Source organism: Pteropus alecto, unplaced genomic scaffold (genome assembly GCF_000325575.1).
Source record: "Pteropus alecto unplaced genomic scaffold, ASM32557v1 scaffold155, whole genome shotgun sequence".
In the NCBI taxonomy this organism is placed as follows: Eukaryota; Metazoa; Chordata; class Mammalia; order Chiroptera; family Pteropodidae; genus Pteropus; species Pteropus alecto.
The window spans coordinates 12152347-12171300 of record NW_006438113.1 but is presented as its reverse complement, the minus strand read 5'-3'; the positions used below and the strand labels follow the sequence as shown (position 1 = coordinate 12171300).

Below are 18954 nucleotides of genomic sequence, written 5' to 3'. Positions count from 1 at the left end.
GAGCCATGATTTTCATGATTGGCAGGGAGGTGTACAGAACAGATTTCTCCTGGACCTTTTGGAAAGAAATACCCCCTCAGACTTGTACGGTCTGAGGCAAGTTCAATTAAAGTTGGAAAGCCAAGCTGCTTTGCATAAGGCTGCTGGCCTGAGCCACTGCTATCAACATGATTTTGTCCTGGGAGCAAAATCCACCAGTCCACTGGCATTCTGCTTGTCCTCAGACTGACAGTTTGGAGGCCTGAAGCTTCAGTACACACCCTTCACAACAGTCAGAGTAGAGAAGGCCGCTCTGCAAGGGTCCATTGTGGGACCATGTGAAATTTGTGAGCAGCTCTGGCCTGCAGGGAAGTTGGAGAGAGAGCATCCTTGAAGGTTCTGCCTGTGGTGTTTGTTTCTCCATCTCTCTCTCTGGCTGCTCTGCTGCCTCAGGAATACAGGTGGTTGCAGTGCCTGAGACAAGGAAAGTCTGAGTGTCTATCTCCAGATAAGGCTAAGAGTCCAGGATGAGATGCCCAGGGCCAAATGCCATCCATAAATGAGTGTGTAGTGCCTCTGCCTGAGGGACATTCTCAGCTGGTGGTCAGGTTAGGTTATCACTGTTTCCTTTTTCTTAGTATTTTTAGGGGACTGACACCCCTCCCCCCACTCCCGCCATTCCAACACTCAGCACAAGTGCACAAGCCACAGATTTTGCTGCATCTGTAAAGACAGGGCCAGCTGTTTCTTCCTAGTCCCTACTCACCACATCTTCAGCTTGGATTACGCACTTCACTGGCACCGCCTCCTTGAATTCCTTGTGACCACTGAGTTTATAATAGATGCTGTAAATATCCCCATTTGCAGATGAGGAAATCACTCAGGTTTAAGTTCTTTTCCCAGTGTCGCAGGGCTTCAAAGACAATAAATAAAAGCAAGGAAGTCAAGTACCCACAGCTGCAGAGAGAATCACTATTAACTTATTCGGACTTTTCCAAAGTGTCTGTCTGTCTGTCTGTCTCTCTCTCTATATATATATACACACACACATATATATGTACGTATGTATGTACGTGTGTGTGTGCATACACGCACATTTTTTGACTAAATGGAATTCTAGGTTAGATATGGGTGTGTCCTTTTTCAGAGAGGCATCGTAATGTGAACATATTTCTGTGCAATAAATTAAATTTATGCTAACATTTTTTATCAATAGCAAATTAATTAAGCACCTTCTATGTATCCAATAAAACACTAGCACTGGGGAAGAGATGACCAACCTATAGGAAACCACAGCAGACTCTTCAACACAGCGTATGAATTCATTCACTTCACAAATATTATTGAGCTCTGCCATGTGCCAGTGCTGTGCCAGACACTGTGGGCACAGTGGAGAATAAAACTGCTGTCCAAGAGAAGACTCAGGGATCCTCCTAGAGTCTCTGTTCCCCTACTTCCCCCATCCATAGGCATCGTTTATAGTTTTTACTATGGAAAACATACATATCATAAAATTTACTATTTTAACCATTTTTAAGTGTACAGTTCAGTGACATTAGGTACATTTACATCGTTATACAACCATCACTACCATCCATCTCCAGAACTTTTTTGTCTTTCCAAACTGACACTCTGTCCCCATTAAATGCTAATGCCCCATCCCCCTCCCCCGTCCCAGGTAACTACCCTCTACTTTCTGTCTCTATAAATTTGGCTCCTCTAGGCACCTCATGTACGTGGAATCGTACAGTATTTGTCCTTTTGTGTCTTGCTCATGTCACTTGGGATGCTGTCCTCAAGGCTTATGCCTGTTGTGTATGTCATAGGCATTGAGTTGGCTTTCTTAACGTCTCACATGTCTATCCTTCCACTTTGCCTCTCTGCTGCCACTTACTCAGGACGCCTTCTCCCTCCTGAACCATTGCAGAAAGAACTAACAGGTCTCCCAGCCTCCAGTCCTGTGCCTTTTCTACACCATTTCCAAAGTGATCTTAGATTTCTATGTTTCAGATTAGATTTTAAAACTTATTAAAGTGATACATGTGCATGGTCATTAAAAATTCATACAACTATGAAAGGGCATAAGATGAAAAGAATCATCACTTAATAGTTCATTTTTGTAGCTGTGCAGCATTTTTAACCCCCGTGTGATCCGTATTCATTGTTCCCATGCACTGCAATTACTCAGCCAGCCCTATCTGGTGGGACATTTGAGTTGCTTCTCACACTTGGATTTCCAGAGCTGGGTACACATCTTTGGACATGAATCTTGGCCCACATCCAGGTAGTTCCGAATGAGCCAGCAGTCTCCTCACCAGGCTGCCCCGCTTCATGGTTATGGCCGTCATGGACACCAGCTCCCATTGCAGCTCCTGACCAATCAAGTGTAGCAAAGCCCAGAGCGGTGGGTCAGCTCCGGACTGGCCCAGGGCCTGGGATGCAGCGTCAGAGGCATGGTAAGTGCCTTTGCTGACTGGGAGGCCTGAAATTGTTCTCTTGGGCCCCATATTTTGTGCAGCTGTCGGCTTTGGGATTTACACAGGATGTGTTGTTCATACAGCTGAGCCGGCCTTGATAAAGCAACTGTGTCAAATAGGGGTAGAGGGTGTGCTCCCCCACATCTCTGTACAGCGAAACAGGGCTGAGGAGCAGCTGGGGTCTCTGCTGGCCAGGGCTAGCTCCCTGAGAGTCTCTGGTAACCCCATCCCCACCAGAGTGGCCCTCAGCCCCAAGGTCCACTGCTGCACAGGTAACACACACCTTCGCCTTTGGCTGTTTCTATTCTGTCTTGGCTAAGGTTGGACAGGTGTCCATAGGAAGGTGTAGGTGAGTTTGTTCTGAGAGAGGAGGCTGGAGCCCTGGGGTGTGAGGGTGCTTGGGGAGGAAAGATAGCCCTGAGCTGCACAGGGGAGCATCAGCCAGGCATTCATTCACTTCCTCATTCTTCCATTCCTCCTCTTCTTTCTTTATTCACTGGTTCATCCAACATCCTCTAAGCATTTACTCTCCTGTCAGACACTAAGCCTGAGATATTGGAGGCCTTGGTCCTTTCCAAGCCATCTCTGGATGTTGCCACATGAAACAGAACTTAGCCTGACAGGCCACTGGACAGACTTCTGCATTTCCCAAGCAAAGATCATCTACATCAAAGGCAGGCCCAGAATTTGAGTTCCTTCTTCCTGCCCTGCCTGTCTCCATTATCCAGAGGATTCAGAGACAACTCACAGAAACCCTCCTGAGCTCTCTCCTCCTGGGTGTTTGGTTACATGGCATGATTGGGGCAGCCTCCAGGCCCCACAGGGCTACAGTCCATGGGCTGGTTCAGAGTTTTCGCACTTTGGGCTTCCCTGCTGCCATCTGTGCCCAGGGAGCCTCCTCCCTCTCAACTCTGGCCCTCCCTCAGCGCCTCTTCTCTGGGTGGCTCCTCCTCCTGCCTGGTGGAAAGATTTTGTGAGCAGGGCCTGCAACAGCTGAGGCCCCAGTCTCCGCTAAGCCGGCCCCAGTCTCCGCTAAGCTCTCGGCCCTGAGCAAGTGAGGGGAGTGGAGTTTTGCAGCCTGATGCAATGTCTGGCAGGGCCCATCCCTTATCGGAGCTCCATTCACAGCAGACTCTGGGACCTTGTCTCTCCCAGGGAGAGGCAGAGGTGGGCTGCAGTCCATTTAGGGCCTCAGTGGAAGGCCTGGGGAAGCCGAGGGCCTGGCTGGGAGCCATCCAAGTAGAAAACTGTTGTCTTGTGAGGGCCCCTTGCCAGGTCATGAGGGAAGCCTAAACAGAAAGGCGCCCCCGGAGGGGATAGCAAGGTAGGGATGCCTGTGCTTGGCGTTTAGGGCCTCAGCTCACAGTCCACTTTCTTTCTAGTGTTCCCTCATTAAGATTTGGCTGAGGTGCCTTTGGCTGTCTTCTGTTCTCCCGGTTGTTAGCACACAGCTGTAGAGGCTTGGGCTGAAAGCCCCAAAGCTCAGTTTCTTCATCCTCAAACCAGCACCCAAGATTGTTATAATTCAAGAGACTAATGTATGTGAAGCCCCAAGCATGCCGTTTTGCCCGTAGTACACACTTATAGCATACGCCCATAGTAAATGCCTATAGTACACATTCAGCACATGCTTATATTATACTCTCAGGCATATACTCATAATACACGCCCGTAGCACATGCTCACAGCACACACATGTGGTTCCCTCGTATAAGGAACAACTGCTTTTTTTCTTCATATTTTCCGTCAACTTAGAATTATTAAATATCTCACACTGGGCTAAATGCTTTGGGAAAGACATCCTTCAATTCATCCAACAAGTACTATGGCGCACCTGCCCTGTGCCTGGTATACAGAGGAGGGCGCTGGGATAATGGGCGTAGAATATAAAGGCGAAGGGGATTGACGACACTCTCGTCTCCCGGAGCTGACATTCCGGTGGCTGAAATAACAGTGGCAGTAAACGAGTACATTTCCAACAAGGAAGGAACTAAAGCAGGATGCCAAGAGGGAAAATGATGGAGGAGGATAGATGGTCAACGTTAGGTCAGTGGTGACAAAACTCCAGCAGAAAGGACATTTGAGCTGAGCACCGGGTGTAAGTAGGCCAATGGCAGCTGTCCCACCATCTGCTGCATCCAGGCAGAGCTAGGCTGGTATGTGCCCCTGGCTTTCTTCACCCATTGGCCCAGGCACCCTGGAAATATGACCTCCTCTGGCATCCTGGCATGGGGATGCCAGTTTTTCCTTTGGCTGTCACGTCATTGCTGGGTGTTGGAGGGAGGATAGGTATGAAGCACTCCCCAGGGAAGTGGCAGCCACCAAGAGGAGGAAGAGATTTTTCATTTTTCCCATGAGCTAAGCAAGAGAGAAGGACTGGCCTGTGCACCATGGGTTTTGGGAGGCGGGTAGTATGAAGGATTATGTGAAGGTAATACGAAGGCACCCTGGACACATTTCTGTCACAGATGTCACAGACCCACTTCTTGCAGAGGGCCTCCTGTAGGGCAGGTTCTGCCTGAAAGTTTGCTGTGTTACCACCATCCCAGCCCTGTCCTCCCTCATGATCCTTTGACCTCCTGGCACTTGTGACCTCTCTTGGTGACCTCTCCCATTCCTCCTGGGACCTCTAAACCTCCCTCATCTGCTGCCCACCCACTCCCACCCAACCACTGGGCTTCCGAAGCTAAACCTAGGGGCAAACCAAAGGAGCCAACAGCCTGCCTGTGTTTCATGTCACAGAGAGTTTTCGTTTGCTTCTTCCTTTTAGGGTAATGGCAGGAGAGTTCTTAGGAATCCTGTATGGTTGAGGGGTGGGGGGAAGGAGTGAAGCTGGGAGGGCAGCTTAAAAATAAAACAGTGCCTGGAAGGGAGAGGAGAAGGTTTAGGAGCTTTGTCATCAAGGCAACCAAACTTTTAAATCTTACCAAAGATGTTATACCCTGAAGGGAGAGGGCAGCAAAGGCAACTCCCCACACCCACCCCTGCCTTTTTTCTCCTCTCTAGTATTTAATGAACGCTTTCCATGCATCAGATGCTGTTCCTCACAGCAATCTTATGCAGTAGGTACCATCTTTTTCATGCTACCGGTGAAGAAATTGAGGCCCAGAGAAGTTAAGTCGTTTATACAGGGCTACACAGCGTGGTAGACACTCAGGAAGGACTAGAACCCAGGACTTTTGGTCCCAGCTTCTGGTCCCTGCTTCCCTCCCACTATCAGACCAAGGCAACTCTCAGCCAACTGCCCAGAGGCTAGAAAGTCAGGATTTCAACTCTTGTGTTCTGCAGACTCAGAATTGGATCTCACTCACCCTTTCGGCAGGACAGGTGGCCTTGCACCCCACCATGGGTTAAATGAGATGCTTAAGGAACGTGATCTTGTCTATGATTCTACAAACTCATGCCAACAGCCAGCCAGGCACTGAGCCAGCCACCAGCTTTGACAGGTTCACTCACAGTGATTTGTTGGGCAGCAGGTATATGCTGGGTGTTATTCTAGATGCTAATCCCAAGATTGGGGGGCTTGCAGTCTAGGAAAGAGAGACAGACTGACAGACCATCAGCTGGAAAGCCCTACCATATGTGCTACAGTGGGGGTCACTGGGGAGCATTAAGAGGCTTGAATGTCCTGGATCTGGGAGGAGTGATCTAGGCCCCTGCTGGAGGAACCTCGGGTAAGTTACTTAACCTCTCTGAGCCTCCTTTTCCTGTTCTGTAAATGGAGGTGGTTGCTACCTAATAGGGTTTTTGTGAGGAATTGATGAGGAAATGCAAATCAAGTGCTAGCATAGCACCTGGCACAGAGTAGTAAGCACTCAATAAACTTCAGCTACCCATATCATTCCAGTCAGCCCTTCCAACCAGAGTGTAAACCCCAAGGGCATGGACCAGGTCTGCCTGTCCAATGCTGCATCCCCAGTGCCTAGACAAGAGGCTGGCACATAGTAGGCTCTCAGGAAATATTTGTTGAATTAGTGCATGGGAAAAGGCCCGGAAGAAATCGAAAGAAGCAAGAAAATTCCAGTTGCCCTCGTGCTGGCCTTGCAGTCCTCTTCCCTCCTGGGCCCCTCCTCACCAACCTACACTCAGGAAGCACCCCCAGTATCCCATCAGGGAAAGCTACCTACTGCCCCACCTCCTCTCTGCCCTGCACAGCTGGGGACTTCCATTTGGCTGCCAGGGTATATATCTCCTCACATGTAGAAACCCTGCCTCATTACTTTCCCTTAAGGAATTCAGGGACAGATTTTTCTGGCTGTCCCTGAAGCTAATTCCATTGTGTGACAATGGTGCAGCCTTGGGACCCAACTTCTTGCTCTCCCATTCCGCCATATCAACACCAGCTGCTTTCCTTAGGAAAATCTATCTTTTCCAGGGAGAGGGATGGTCTGGGTGCCTTGCACAAAGCCACAATAAGATTTTTCCAAACTTGGAGCAGATTGTGTCCCGTGGATGAGGGTCCTTATGGAGAAAGGGACAGATTTGCAGAAGAGGAGGAAGAGGGAGTTATGCTGGAATCTGGGGCTCATGGTGCAGGACAGGTGTGTGACAGGAAGAGTGAAAGAAATAGTGATTCAGGCTCCATTGGGCGACGTTGTATTTGCTCCAGCTTTTAAAAATATACACACCCTCCACTGAGGCTCATTTATTCCTTTACTCATTCTGTCATTTAGCAACCATGCATGAGTGTCTCCTGTATGCCTGGGCCAGTGCTAAAGGATAATGAGGTTCCAAACTCCCCATCCTCCATGAAGAGATGATCAGCACTGAACAAATCATTTCAAGGAGGTTTGTTTTATGACAAAGTCTCAGGTGCTAATGGGAATCTTTTACAGTGGTGGGGCTGGTGAGCCCTAACCTGTCTCGAGGGAGGCTGCCCCAGGAACCTGAGACCTGAAAGCCGAGGCCATGTGAAGGATTTTGTTAGAATATATGTGCTATGATGGATTTTTTCCTTAATTATTTTTAAAAAATTAACGCATGGTAAAATTTCTAACAGTGCACAGTGTTACACAACAAATATAAGACTCACCCCACTCTTCTCTCCTGATTTTTTGGCCCTTTATTACAAGGCCTTGTGTTTCCCCGCAGTCACAGTCCTTTGTATTACACATCTATATTTTTCTCTCACTGAAAAAAATTTTTTTCAAATGGGATCATACTACATCAGAGGTTCTCAGCTTGGGGTGATTTTGCACCTGTCCCCTGCCCAGGGGATATTTGACAATGTCTGGAGACATTTTTGATTGTCACATCTCAGCAGAGGGGATGCTAGTGGCATCTAATGAGTAGAGGTCAAAGATGCTGTCAAAGATCCTACAATGACAGGACAGCTCCCACAACACAGAATTATCTGGTCCAAATGTCAATAGTGCTGAGATTAAGAAACCCTGTCTTACGTAAGCACACTGTGTCTGCAGCTTGTTTTTACATATATAATTGCTATTTACAGATAGATAGATGATGATTATGATTATGGTGATGATAGATGATAGATAGATAGAAAGATGATAGATAGACAACAGACAGACAGACAGATGATAGATTATTCACATCAGCATTTGTAGATCCTCCTCCATTATTTTTTATTTCGGTGTTTGTAGTCTTTTCCTATTGCAAACATTTGTACTGCAAGGAACATTCTTTTCCCTTGAGTCATGTGTGAGGTCAAAGGATAAATTGATGGAAGTGGCATGGATGAATCAGAGGGTCATTAGCATTTTAAATGGCCTGATTTCAAGTCTCTTTGGTTTAGAGTCCATTAGGATAGTGGGTATGGGATTATGGCTGCTAAGCAAGACCAGGATCCTCAAAGGTCTGGTGGGAAAGCTCCTCTTTGTTCTCATCTACAAACAAGGATGTCCTGACTCCCCATCTCTCCACAGGAGAGGGTGTCCCCCACCTGAAGACAACCAGCCAGGTCCTGAGTGATGTCCCCAAGCTGAGTGCCCACAGCCCCACCCTTCCCCATGGAGAAAGGACTCGCTTTGCCCCAGGAGTGCCGGGACTTTCTGCACAGCCTGAGGATGAGGAGCAAATATGCCCTTTTCCTGGCTTTTGTGGTGGTGGTTTTTGTCTTCATTGAAAAGGAAAATAAACTCATCTCGAGGTGAGGGATGCAAGCACGAGTCTTCCTTATGAAGGGGGTATGGGAAGCAGAGAAGCAGCTGTATGGCTGTCTGGACCTGCAAAGGCAATCCTTCAACCAGTGATCATCCGTGCACATGTCCTCAGTGGTGAGACTTGGGCCCTGGACTCAGGCAACCTGGGTTAGAATCATAATTCTGACCCTTTCTAGCTGTGATAGCTTAGGCATATTACCTCACCTTTCTGTCTTAAGTTCCTCTTCCCTAAAACGTGGCTAATGATGGGGCCTTCCTTGTTGTAAAGGTTAGATAAGAAAATGTAAAAGCTTTTAGCCCAGTGCTTTGGCACATAGTTGGTGTCCAGTACTTGCTGGCTGTGGTTATTATTATTAATTAACGTTCTGGCCTAAGATGATGCCTCAATTTAATAGCACATCCTCTATACCAATCCAAAGTCATGGATGAGGGTGAGCCCATGGAAAGGCAGGGCCCTTGATACAGATACCCTGGTGGGCAGGGATGCCATGTGCAAGTTGAGTATTGCTCAACTCCAGGGGTGTGCAGTGTATGGCTGTGTGCAGTAGCCCTAGTAGTGGGCCAGCTCCACACAGAAAGATTTCTTAGACCTGCTTTCCCTTAGACCTGCAAGAAAGCATCAGCCAAGATGGATAGGACTTGGGCTGTGTAGCAGGTATTGAGTCAGTGCCCTTCCTGGGTTCCTTAGCATGGACTGTTCCTGTTTGTGCCTACGGGATCCTACTGCAAGTCCCTGCCACTATCCACTTAACAGTGTACTCTCCACCTGCACATTGGCAAGCCACAAGTACAGGGGAGTAAATGCCTATGTGAGCAGCTCTCAGCCAAGGCCAGCTGGGCTTTACCCTTTACAGGAGAGAATCCTGAGATGTGCTCTACACGTCTCCCAGGGCCCCGGAGTTGGAGTGATTTGCCCACAGGGGTAGCTTGTTCATCCCTCATGAACTTCTTTTCCTCTACACCTCATTCCCTACCCCTTTACCAGCTCTTCCTATGATCATTTCCCAAATCAACTACTTACCCTCAAATCTTTGCCTCAGAGTCAGCTTCTGGTGGAACCCAACTGAGACAGGCTTTGGGCGATCAGCCTGCGAGGCTACAGAGGATGGAGTCCCCAGCCAGTCACTGACCCTGGTCTCCCTTTGTCATCACAGGGTCTCGGACAAGCTGAAGCAGATCCCTCAGTCCCTGGTAGATGCCAATAGCACCGACCCAGCCCTGGACTTGGCGGAGAACGCATCCCTCTTGTCCCTGAGTGAGCTTGATTCAGCCTTCACGCAGCTGCAGAGCCGCCTGCGAAATGTCAGTCTGCAGCTGGGCGTGGAGCCAGAGGAGGAGGCCGAGCGGGAGGAGGAGCAGGAGAAGGAGGAGCAGCCACCGCCACCGGCTAAGGCCGGACCCCGGCGCCACGTGCTCCTCATGGCCACCACCCGTACCGGCTCCTCGTTCGTGGGCGAGTTCTTCAACCAGCAGGGCAACATCTTCTACCTCTTCGAGCCGCTGTGGCACATCGAGCGCACGGTGTCCTTCGAGCCAGGAGGCTCCAATGCAGCAGCCTCGGCCCTGGTCTACCGCGACGTGCTCAGGCAGCTCTTCCTGTGCGACCTGTATGTCCTGGAGCCTTTCATCAGCCCCCTGCCCGAGGCCCACCTGACCCAGTTCATGTTCCGCCGGGGCTCCAGCCGCTCCCTCTGTGAGGATCCCGTGTGCACGCCCTTCGTCAAGAAGGTCTTTGAGAAGTACCACTGCAAGAACCGCCGCTGCGGCCCCCTCAACGTGACGCTGGCTGCCGAGGCCTGCCGTCGCAAGGAGCACATGGCCCTCAAGGCCGTCCGCATCCGGCAGCTGGAGTTCCTGCAGCCGCTGGCGGAGGACCCCCGGCTGGACCTGCGCGTCATCCAGCTGGTGCGTGACCCCCGGGCGGTGCTGGCATCCCGCATGGTGGCCTTCGCCGGCAAGTACGAGACCTGGAAGAAGTGGCTAGCGGAGGGACAGGACCAGCTGAGAGAAGAAGAGGTGCAGCGACTGAGGGGCAACTGTGAGAGCATCCGCCTGTCTGCGGAGCTGGGCCTGCAGCAGCCAGCCTGGCTGCGGGGCCGCTACATGTTGGTGCGCTACGAGGACGTCGCCCGCAGGCCCCTGCAGAAGGCCCGGGAGATGTACCGCTTCGCAGGCATCCCCCTGACCCCGCAGGTGGAGGACTGGATCCAGAAGAACACCCAGGCGGCCCGGGATGGCAGCGGTATCTACTCCACGCAGAAGAACTCCTCAGAGCAGTTTGAGAAGTGGCGCTTCAGCATGCCCTTCAAGCTGGCGCAGGTGGTGCAGGCCGCCTGCGGCCCCGCCATGCACCTCTTTGGCTACAAATTGGCACGGGATGCCGCCTCGCTCACCAACCGCTCTGTCAGCCTGCTGGAGGAGCGTGGCACCTTCTGGGTCACGTAGGGAGACTGGGTCACGTGCACCCCTCCTCGTGAAAGTCCCGCCCTGCCTTCCTCACACCCAGGCCGGCGGTGCGGCCGCGGCACTCGCAGAGGAAGGCGGGAAACCGTGCAGTGAGCAGGCCGCCCCTCCGCTGTAGAAGTAGCCCCCAGCCACATAGCTTCCCCACCGCAGCTGTGGGCTGGGGTTTCTTGCTGAGAACAGGACAGTGCCCTGTCCCTTTAAGAGCCATCAAAACCAGACATAGGGAGCAGCAGTTTCCTGAGCAGGCCCAGGCATGTCCTGGCCTAGTGACAGCGCCCCTCCCCGTCTTTCTCTGTCTCTGTCTGTCTCTCTCTCTCACACACACACATACACACGCACGCGCGCGCACACACACACACACACACACACACACACTTGAAACACACATAAATGCCTATAGACCCTGTGGGACAGAGTCCAAATATTTAAAAATCAGAAGGATCTGTGGACATTGACTAGTCACAGTTGCATCTCCCACAGTGCTCCAGTGTTAACCTTTCAGTCTCCGGATTTCTACACAATCTACTATGGATTCTGGTTGGGTCCCTGGGGGAGGACTAGGACAGCCCAGGGCGTTAGAGGATGGCAGTTGAGGCTTACCAACCAAGAACGATAGAATAGTTTCATAAATGGGATAATGTGCTGGTTGCTGATGAAATCGGCTCTTATACAGAACTACAAAACACAGGTATAAAGATAAATTCCTATATGCACACCACACACACTGAAAAACATCATAAACACACAATTCCACACACACGCATGTAAATACACAGACAAGCTCCCCCATTGCTTTATGCCCACAGGGTTTAAGGGTTTACAGGTTTTCTCTTTATCATACACCTTATGAGGAGTCTTTAATTATTTGGGGGCAGGGGAAGGAAACAGTCATAGGCCACAACCCCGTTGCCCAACCAGGTTTAGGATGAATGGTGGACACAGAACTTCCAAGTCCTGCGCTTCTGCCTTGGAGTCACATGACTACCTCCTCTGGCCCATTTATATCCTCACTGCTGGCAGGCAGGATGTTTTGAAATGGCGTGGTCCACTCTCACGTGTCTGCAGCCCAAAGGCCCCATCCCAGTTTGGCTGGTGTCCTAGAGCATGTCTATATTTGAAGGCTGCCTGGGGCCTGATGGGCAGAAGCAGCTGTGGTCCCTGAAGGCAAAAGGCAGCGCATGGGTCCTGCGCTTGCAGCCAGGCCTCTGTGGGGCAGGTCCTGGAAGACAGTCCAGAGCGCTCCTTGGGGAGAAGTCACATCAGGATAGCCCCTCCCCTGAGAAGACAGGGGAACGAGGTCGGCCTCCTGGTTGGTCACTATGGTTATGTGGTTAGTGTCTGGAATTCCTCCTTTAGGGCTCTGGGAAGAGTATTGCTCAACTCAGGATGGACTGGGTGTTTTATTTTATTTTATTTTTTATTTTTATTATTTTTTTTTAGGTTATTTATGGTTTGGTGTTTTGTGGCTGTGTTTTCGGTTTTGTTTCTGCAGGAGTGCAGCTTGGAAGCAATCTGTGCTTGAGGGGCTGAGGGGGTTCTGGGAGGAGCAGCAGGGAGCGCTCTGCTGAAGGGAGAGGAGGAAAAGAAAGAGCCTTACTCCAGAAGGATCAGAGCCTAGGTGGCCATGTGGCAACCCACATGCCCCACGGACTTTTCTGTTTGAACCCCATGTGGAACAAATCTCAGCAACCACCAACGTTCTTTGCTGCGTGTCCAGAAGCAGCATAGATTAGCAGCCCTTCCCTGAGAAGAGGCCGGATTTGAACATTTCTCCCAGGGCCAATCACATTTTCTGGGGGTTCAGGGGCCTATAACCAAGCAGGAAATTGTACCCAAAATAGAAGTCTTTCCCCACTCCCAGCCCAACCCAGGGAGCAGAACTCAGTACCACCTTAGAACTTGCAGGGAGCTGTCACAGTTCACTAAGGCTGTTTCTGATTTCCTGGACAACCTCTCTGTCAGATCCGTCCCATTGTCAAACCCAGAGGGCTGAGTTTTGGTTTGAGTAATGTGGACACAAGGGAAATATGGGATCTAAATCCAGCTGGTGTTGCTGTGGGGAAGGAAGGGGTGTGCCCCGGCTGGAAACCACCTTTTGATAAGGTGAGGATGGTAGCCATCTTGTGGGGTCTGTTACAATCGCTGTATTTGAGCTGCCGTGTCTCCATCACCATGGACTTCAGCCATTCGAAGAGGTCTCCACTCTAGGTTTTTCAGTCCAAGAATAAGTGATGCAGGGAGCTGGCTCTAATTTGGGGTCTAAAGGGACTCCAGCTCTGAAAACTTGACTCTGGGGGAGAGTGGGGCCAGGATTTTTCTGGCAGGCCCAGAAGTGCTGGCAGTTTTTCCCCAGCCCCTGCCCTGCTCCCTGTACTATTCCCCACGTGGGGATGTGAGGGCACGCTCCCCTATCCGGGGTGCTTCCTGGAGCCTTCTGAGTATGGACAGCAGACTTCCGCCTTCCGTCCTATGTCCAGGGCCAAGGCCTCCATCCCTGAGCTCTGAGGACTGTACCAAGAATGGACCTTTGGGACCTCTCAGGACATTGACAATTTGTATATTGCAAGTTGACTTAATTTATTTATTTTATGAAAAAGAAGAGACAGAAAATACCTTATTATTTGCAGGGACTCAAAGCTGTACCCAAAACAAGAAAGACAAACATAATAATAGAAACCAGTCACTCACTCCACACACAACAAGGACACTCCAAGAGGATTCAGGATACAAGAGGGAACTAAACCAAGAGCTCTGGAGTCGAGATGGCCCCAAGCTATTGTTTAAGGAACTTCCTTCTCTTCCTCTTGTCGGTTTGAAGATGCAAAAGTAAGGCCTTTTCTTCTGTGTGACCTTTACCCACATATCTGAAGGGGGACCCAAGTTAAGTGAGTCTTGCCTCAGGGCTCAGCAGTACTGGGGTTTAGAGGACAGGGTGGGGGTGACTAATGACTTTACACTCCGTGGGACCTGGTTGGAGTCATGTCTTTGGGGTTTTCAGCATGGAGCTGGGCTGGGAAAAATGGTCCAGCTGGGAACTAATGCCTCCTTTTCCAGCAAGGCCGGCCCTGGTTTCTCTGCTCCTGCTGATGCGCCAGGAGCCTTCCCCTCCGCAGCACCCACCTGCCTCGAGACAGAGGGAGCAGTTAATGCCTCAGCTCCACAGCTGCCAGCTTCCCCGGAACAAGAGGCCCATTCAGCAATGAGTGTTTACTCGTTTTCTTCTTCTTGAAGAAGACCTCTCTAGCCCAGCCTATATAAATAGTTCAGAACATTCCAAGCACTGGTGAGACAGGGCAGTGTCTAACACCCGCAGGCTCTTGCCACGACTGCCCATTTCTGGATTCTCCTGCACCTTGTTTGGAAACCTTGGAATGGATGAGGGCATGGGGCAGCGGGGAGCGGGTCTTTGGGAGTCATTGATGGGGACAGGATTCCTGAGTCCTCATGGAGAGGGCAAAGGAAGAAGCAGATGTGCAGCTCTGTCACATGCCCCCTGCAGGTTATCACTGAGTTATTACTAAGGTTGAGAGACAGGAGCAAATTCTAGCTTTTATCCCTTTATGTGATGCACACACTTGAAAATAAATAACTAAATGAATAGAAAAAAATGCTTAATGAAGAGTTTACTCTACGTCTGCCAGCACCCTCAGCCAGAAACTGGTTTAATGGGGCAGCTGCTAACCAAACCCCCAAGAGCAGAGGGCACTCATTCAGTCCATTACAGTGGCATCTTTCCCTGCCATCTGTCTGATGATGAAGTGAGTTCCAGCAGAAGATCAAGGGATTCCTGTCCCAAAAGATGGATGCTTGACCTGGACAGCAGACAGGAGATTAAAGCATCGGATGGTCTGGTTCTGCCCCTGAAGGTCTCTTGCATCCCTGGCTGATCCTCAACCACAATGGGGTCTGTTTTAATTGACTATAGGGCCTATCCCTTGACAGGCCTTGGATTATGAAGAGCAAGAGCAGAAGACTGGGTGGCTGCGTCCCCAAGGCAGTCACCTCTCACTCCCATCCCCAAAGGCTAAAAGCAAAGGCAGGTCTCAGAGGGATGGGTTCTCAGCAGGGAGAACTAGGGGGACAGAAAGGATGGGTGGGGGAATAGGTGCCTGCAGAGAACAAGTGGCTCTTGCCAATCTGTACAAACTGAAAGAAGGAGCATCCACTAAAATCCAGAGGCCCCAGGTTGCTGGGTTTGCTTGTGAAGATTCCCAGGACATGTCCAACTAGGCGGGAGGGAGAAGACCTGAATACAGCCACATTGCTTCTCAACTACCCACGGTTTCAGGAACAGTGGAAGCTGCTCTTTACCTCAAAAAGACAAAGCAGAATTGGCAACTTCAGATGTCTCAAGAGCTTCAAGATCCTTTGGTCTTGTGTCCTTTGTCATTTCATGACTGTGCCTGGGGAATGAATAAGTTATGCATTTCCAAAAATACAGACATGGTGCCAACCTCATTGGCCTAGCTCATATTATAGATCAGGTGTTTTATTTGGGAAACAAAATGACTCACGTATCCTGCTTTCTCTAACACTGGGCTTGACCTGGCAACCCCTGAAGTCTCCATCTCATCAGTATGTCCTAGGCCAAGTCTGCCTGGCTTCCCTGTTCCCTCCTGGATCCTGAAAACTCTGTCTTTTTGCCAAGACCTTGGCCCTGTGTCATGTTTCATGGCCACACAGTACAGGACACTTTCTTCATGGCCATGGTGTATACATATGTGTCCACACGTATGTATGTGTAGCATGCAGCTCATTCTGCTCAGCCACATTGCTCCCAGCCCCCTTGCCATCAATGTCTCAGATGTCCTTGCCATGGTTACAATCTGCCGTCTCCTGGAAACGCAGGGGCTGCCCTTCAGAGAGCTGGCGGCCACCCCTGGTCAGGGTCTGCTTTGCGGAACAGAATGTGAATCCATCACTTGATGGCTTACTTGACTTATTTAATTAAAGATGGAAACATGCAATGAGCAAAACCTGAAGTGTCGCTGCCTTTCTTTTGCATTTGTTCTTAGCAGCAATCATAAAAATTAATAGGAAAAAAAATAGTAGCTGTAGGAATGGGGTGACTTCTAGCATGAAGCAGGGCACAGGAAACCCACTGCCCACTCCTGAGGAGTGAAAGGCGCAAGGGAAGTATGGCTAAGTGCAGAGGGCATGATGAACGTTCTGTGTTACCAGGACGGCAGAGCTGGTGGTGACTGCCGCTGGCTCCAAGAATGAGGTCTGAGAGATAAATACCCAGGCATTATGGAGCAGAGACAGGAGCATTGACCAGAGGTCAGGGAACCTGGGGACGAGTCCCAGCTTTACCACTGTCTGGCCCTGTGACCTTGGACAAGTCACTTACCTTATCTGAGCCCCAGTTTTCTTTAGAATGAGGAATGTAATCAGAGGTTTACAGCCTTCGATTCAAAAGTCAGCCCCCTCACCCACAGCAACTGTGTGTCGATTGGCTTCACATGTTGAAATAACACCTAAGGTTTCATTTGGCCTTCAGTAAAATCTCGAAATGTAATGGAATCCTTTCAAATTGCAATTGCATTACTCTAGCTGTCATATCAACTTCAGTGTGAATTAGATTTCCATCCTTTTGTCTCCTCACAGCCACCTGGAGGGAATGGGCATTTCACCAGGGAGAAAAGATTCGTTTTAAAACACAGAAAGTCAGAGCCGGTGGAGCTTTGTGGGTTTGCGGGGCACAAGGGAAGCGGGAACAGCAGCAACCATCCAGAGGCAGAGAAAGAGCTGAGTCCTGGGGACAATGGTGCCTAGAGTGAGGGGGTGATGGCCAAGTGAGGGGCATGATATAAGGGAATAGGACCCCTTCCTCTTTGTCTCTGCCATTTCACCCAGACCAGGCCTTGGAATCGCAAACCATTTTCCTCCCAACCCTTAAAATATAGGCGTCAATGCAATGACATCCCAACCTGAGTGAAATCGCCACCCTGCCCCCAGTCAGGTGCCATTGCTATCTCCGCTCCTCTGGGGACTGGATATATTTAGTTTCGTTTCTGGGTTGTGCTTCCTACCACAAATGGCCCACTGGAGAAACAAATTGCCCTAATCATAGAGCAGAGAAGCCGGGACACCTCCCCACCCACTTATCCCCTCGGCCACCAGCCCAGGCCAGAAGCTATTTTTCCTCCCAAATCCCAAACCTCTTTGGGCTCCTGAATCTTCCTCCATTACACTTCAAGTTACCCAACCCTGAGAAGGAGCCTAACACCACACGGGGTCTCCGAGGAAGTGACCGTCAGCCAGACCCACACCGGGAAGCACTTTGATTACCAGCTGGGTCTTGGGACCTGTGCCATCTGCTCCCAGAGCCCTGCCAGGCAGGCCCAGCCTAGAGTCTGCAGCAGTGTTCCCAAGCATATTTGGAGGAACCACGGCCACTTAACTGCTCATAGGAAGTTACAGTGCACATTACCATAATCAAGGCTCTGAGAAGTCCTGCTTTCCTTTGACCCAGAAGCGGTTTTACGGGTGGAATTCTTTTATCATAAAAACTTTTTCTTGTCACTCTGGCATTCTGCAGGACAACTGGTAGCAACCAGAAACCTGCACGTACAAGCGTAGAGCAATAAAAGCCACGATAGGAAGACAAGAAAGTGGTGGGTGAAAAGACTGGGGAGAAAAAAGTTCAGGGTCAGGTTTCAGGGCCCCATGCCACCTTCATGCCGTTCTCCCTGAGAAGCAGGCCAGGAGCGAGAGTTGGCCTATGGAGACTGTTGAACACTCAGGGTCACTGTGGGTTCACCGCCCCAAGGCATCCACGCTGCTGTTATAAAACTTGCTGGTAACCTGAAGCCCTTGGTCCTTGGTTTCCTCAACTCAGCCACACCTGTGGGGCCTCTGTGGCATTACCCAAAAGATGTGGTGACCCCCACAGAGACTAGGGACCCTGGGGAGCTAGGCCAACCATAAACACCACAGGACACTATTGATCTGGGAAACCGGAGCTCAGGGTACTTCTTAAAGGAGCCATTTCTGAAACAGCTGGACAAAGGTTACCACCAGTAAACAGGTTCTTTGGAGATATAATCCTCTAGTAGCTAGTAAATCCCTTGCTAAATGCTGCTGTGCAGTTTATTAGAAGAACAAGCAAGTAGTAAAGACTCAGCGGGATAGGCTTGCCCAAGAAAATCAGAATGAGAGAGAGGAAAGGAAGGGAGGGAGGAATGAAGGCAGGAAAAACAGGAGGGAGGGAGAAAGACAACAAGGAAGGGACATTCTCATGAGATGTAGGGGAGGAAGACAAAGAAGCTACTGAAAAGAACACCCATGACTAAAGCCACAGCCACGATGTCCAAGAATTGAAGAGACGTGTATGGTCAGGCCAGGCCCAGGTGCACACTCAGCCCTGCACACCACTAGCCATGGACCAATGCTACCCTGTGGGTGTGTGGCCCACACAGTGTCTGGTTTTGTTTTTTAACAATTGGCATTAGAGGCCAACACTTAAAAATTAAGGGGTTTTATATAAAAACCAGATTTCTGTTTCCTCCTGAAAATTGGATGTCTTGGTTTGAGTTATACCAGAGGCTGATGTGGAGACAGGGTTTGAGAGCAAATGGTTTATTTGGGAGCTGCAGACATCCTGACAGGGGAGGTGGGAAGGGAGACAGCCAGCAAAGGGTACACGGTAAGGCCAGCTGCCACCCGGGCAAATGGAGCAGAATCCCTCAATAAAGGTATAAAGCCTGTACCTTGAAATTATCGACAGGTGAGTTGAGGAAGCCTAAAGTACTTCCACACTGATCCTTGTCAGTCTTTGCCCGGAGGCTGCTCTTGGGAGTATTAATTCCTCAGCACTGTCCTGCTGGCAGAATAGCATTGCCGAATTCTGGAAAAAGCATCAGGCCTGGAGATGAAGATACAGGCAGCTGGAAGTTTCCAGAGCACAC

The 18954-nt window shown here is 50.1% G+C and overlaps 1 protein-coding gene across 3 annotated transcripts in view; it reads left to right on the top strand.

Moving 5' to 3' along the window:
* CHST3 (carbohydrate sulfotransferase 3) overlaps positions 1-16010 on the top strand; it is a 37143-nt gene extending 21133 nt beyond the window's left edge. For 2 of the 3 annotated variants that reach the window (XM_006915538.3, XM_015592304.2), the window contains 3 exons: positions 7130-7244; positions 8342-8565; positions 9733-16010. In XM_006915538.3, the coding sequence (XP_006915600.1) occupies positions 8426-8565; positions 9733-11023 (1431 nt within the window). In that variant the 5' untranslated portion in view covers positions 7130-7244; positions 8342-8425 and the 3' untranslated portion in view covers positions 11024-16010. The remainder of the gene's footprint in view (positions 1-7129; positions 7245-8341; positions 8566-9732) is intronic. The other variant, XM_015592305.2, reaches the window with a different exon arrangement.
* The last annotated feature ends 2944 nt before the right edge of the window (positions 16011-18954 follow it).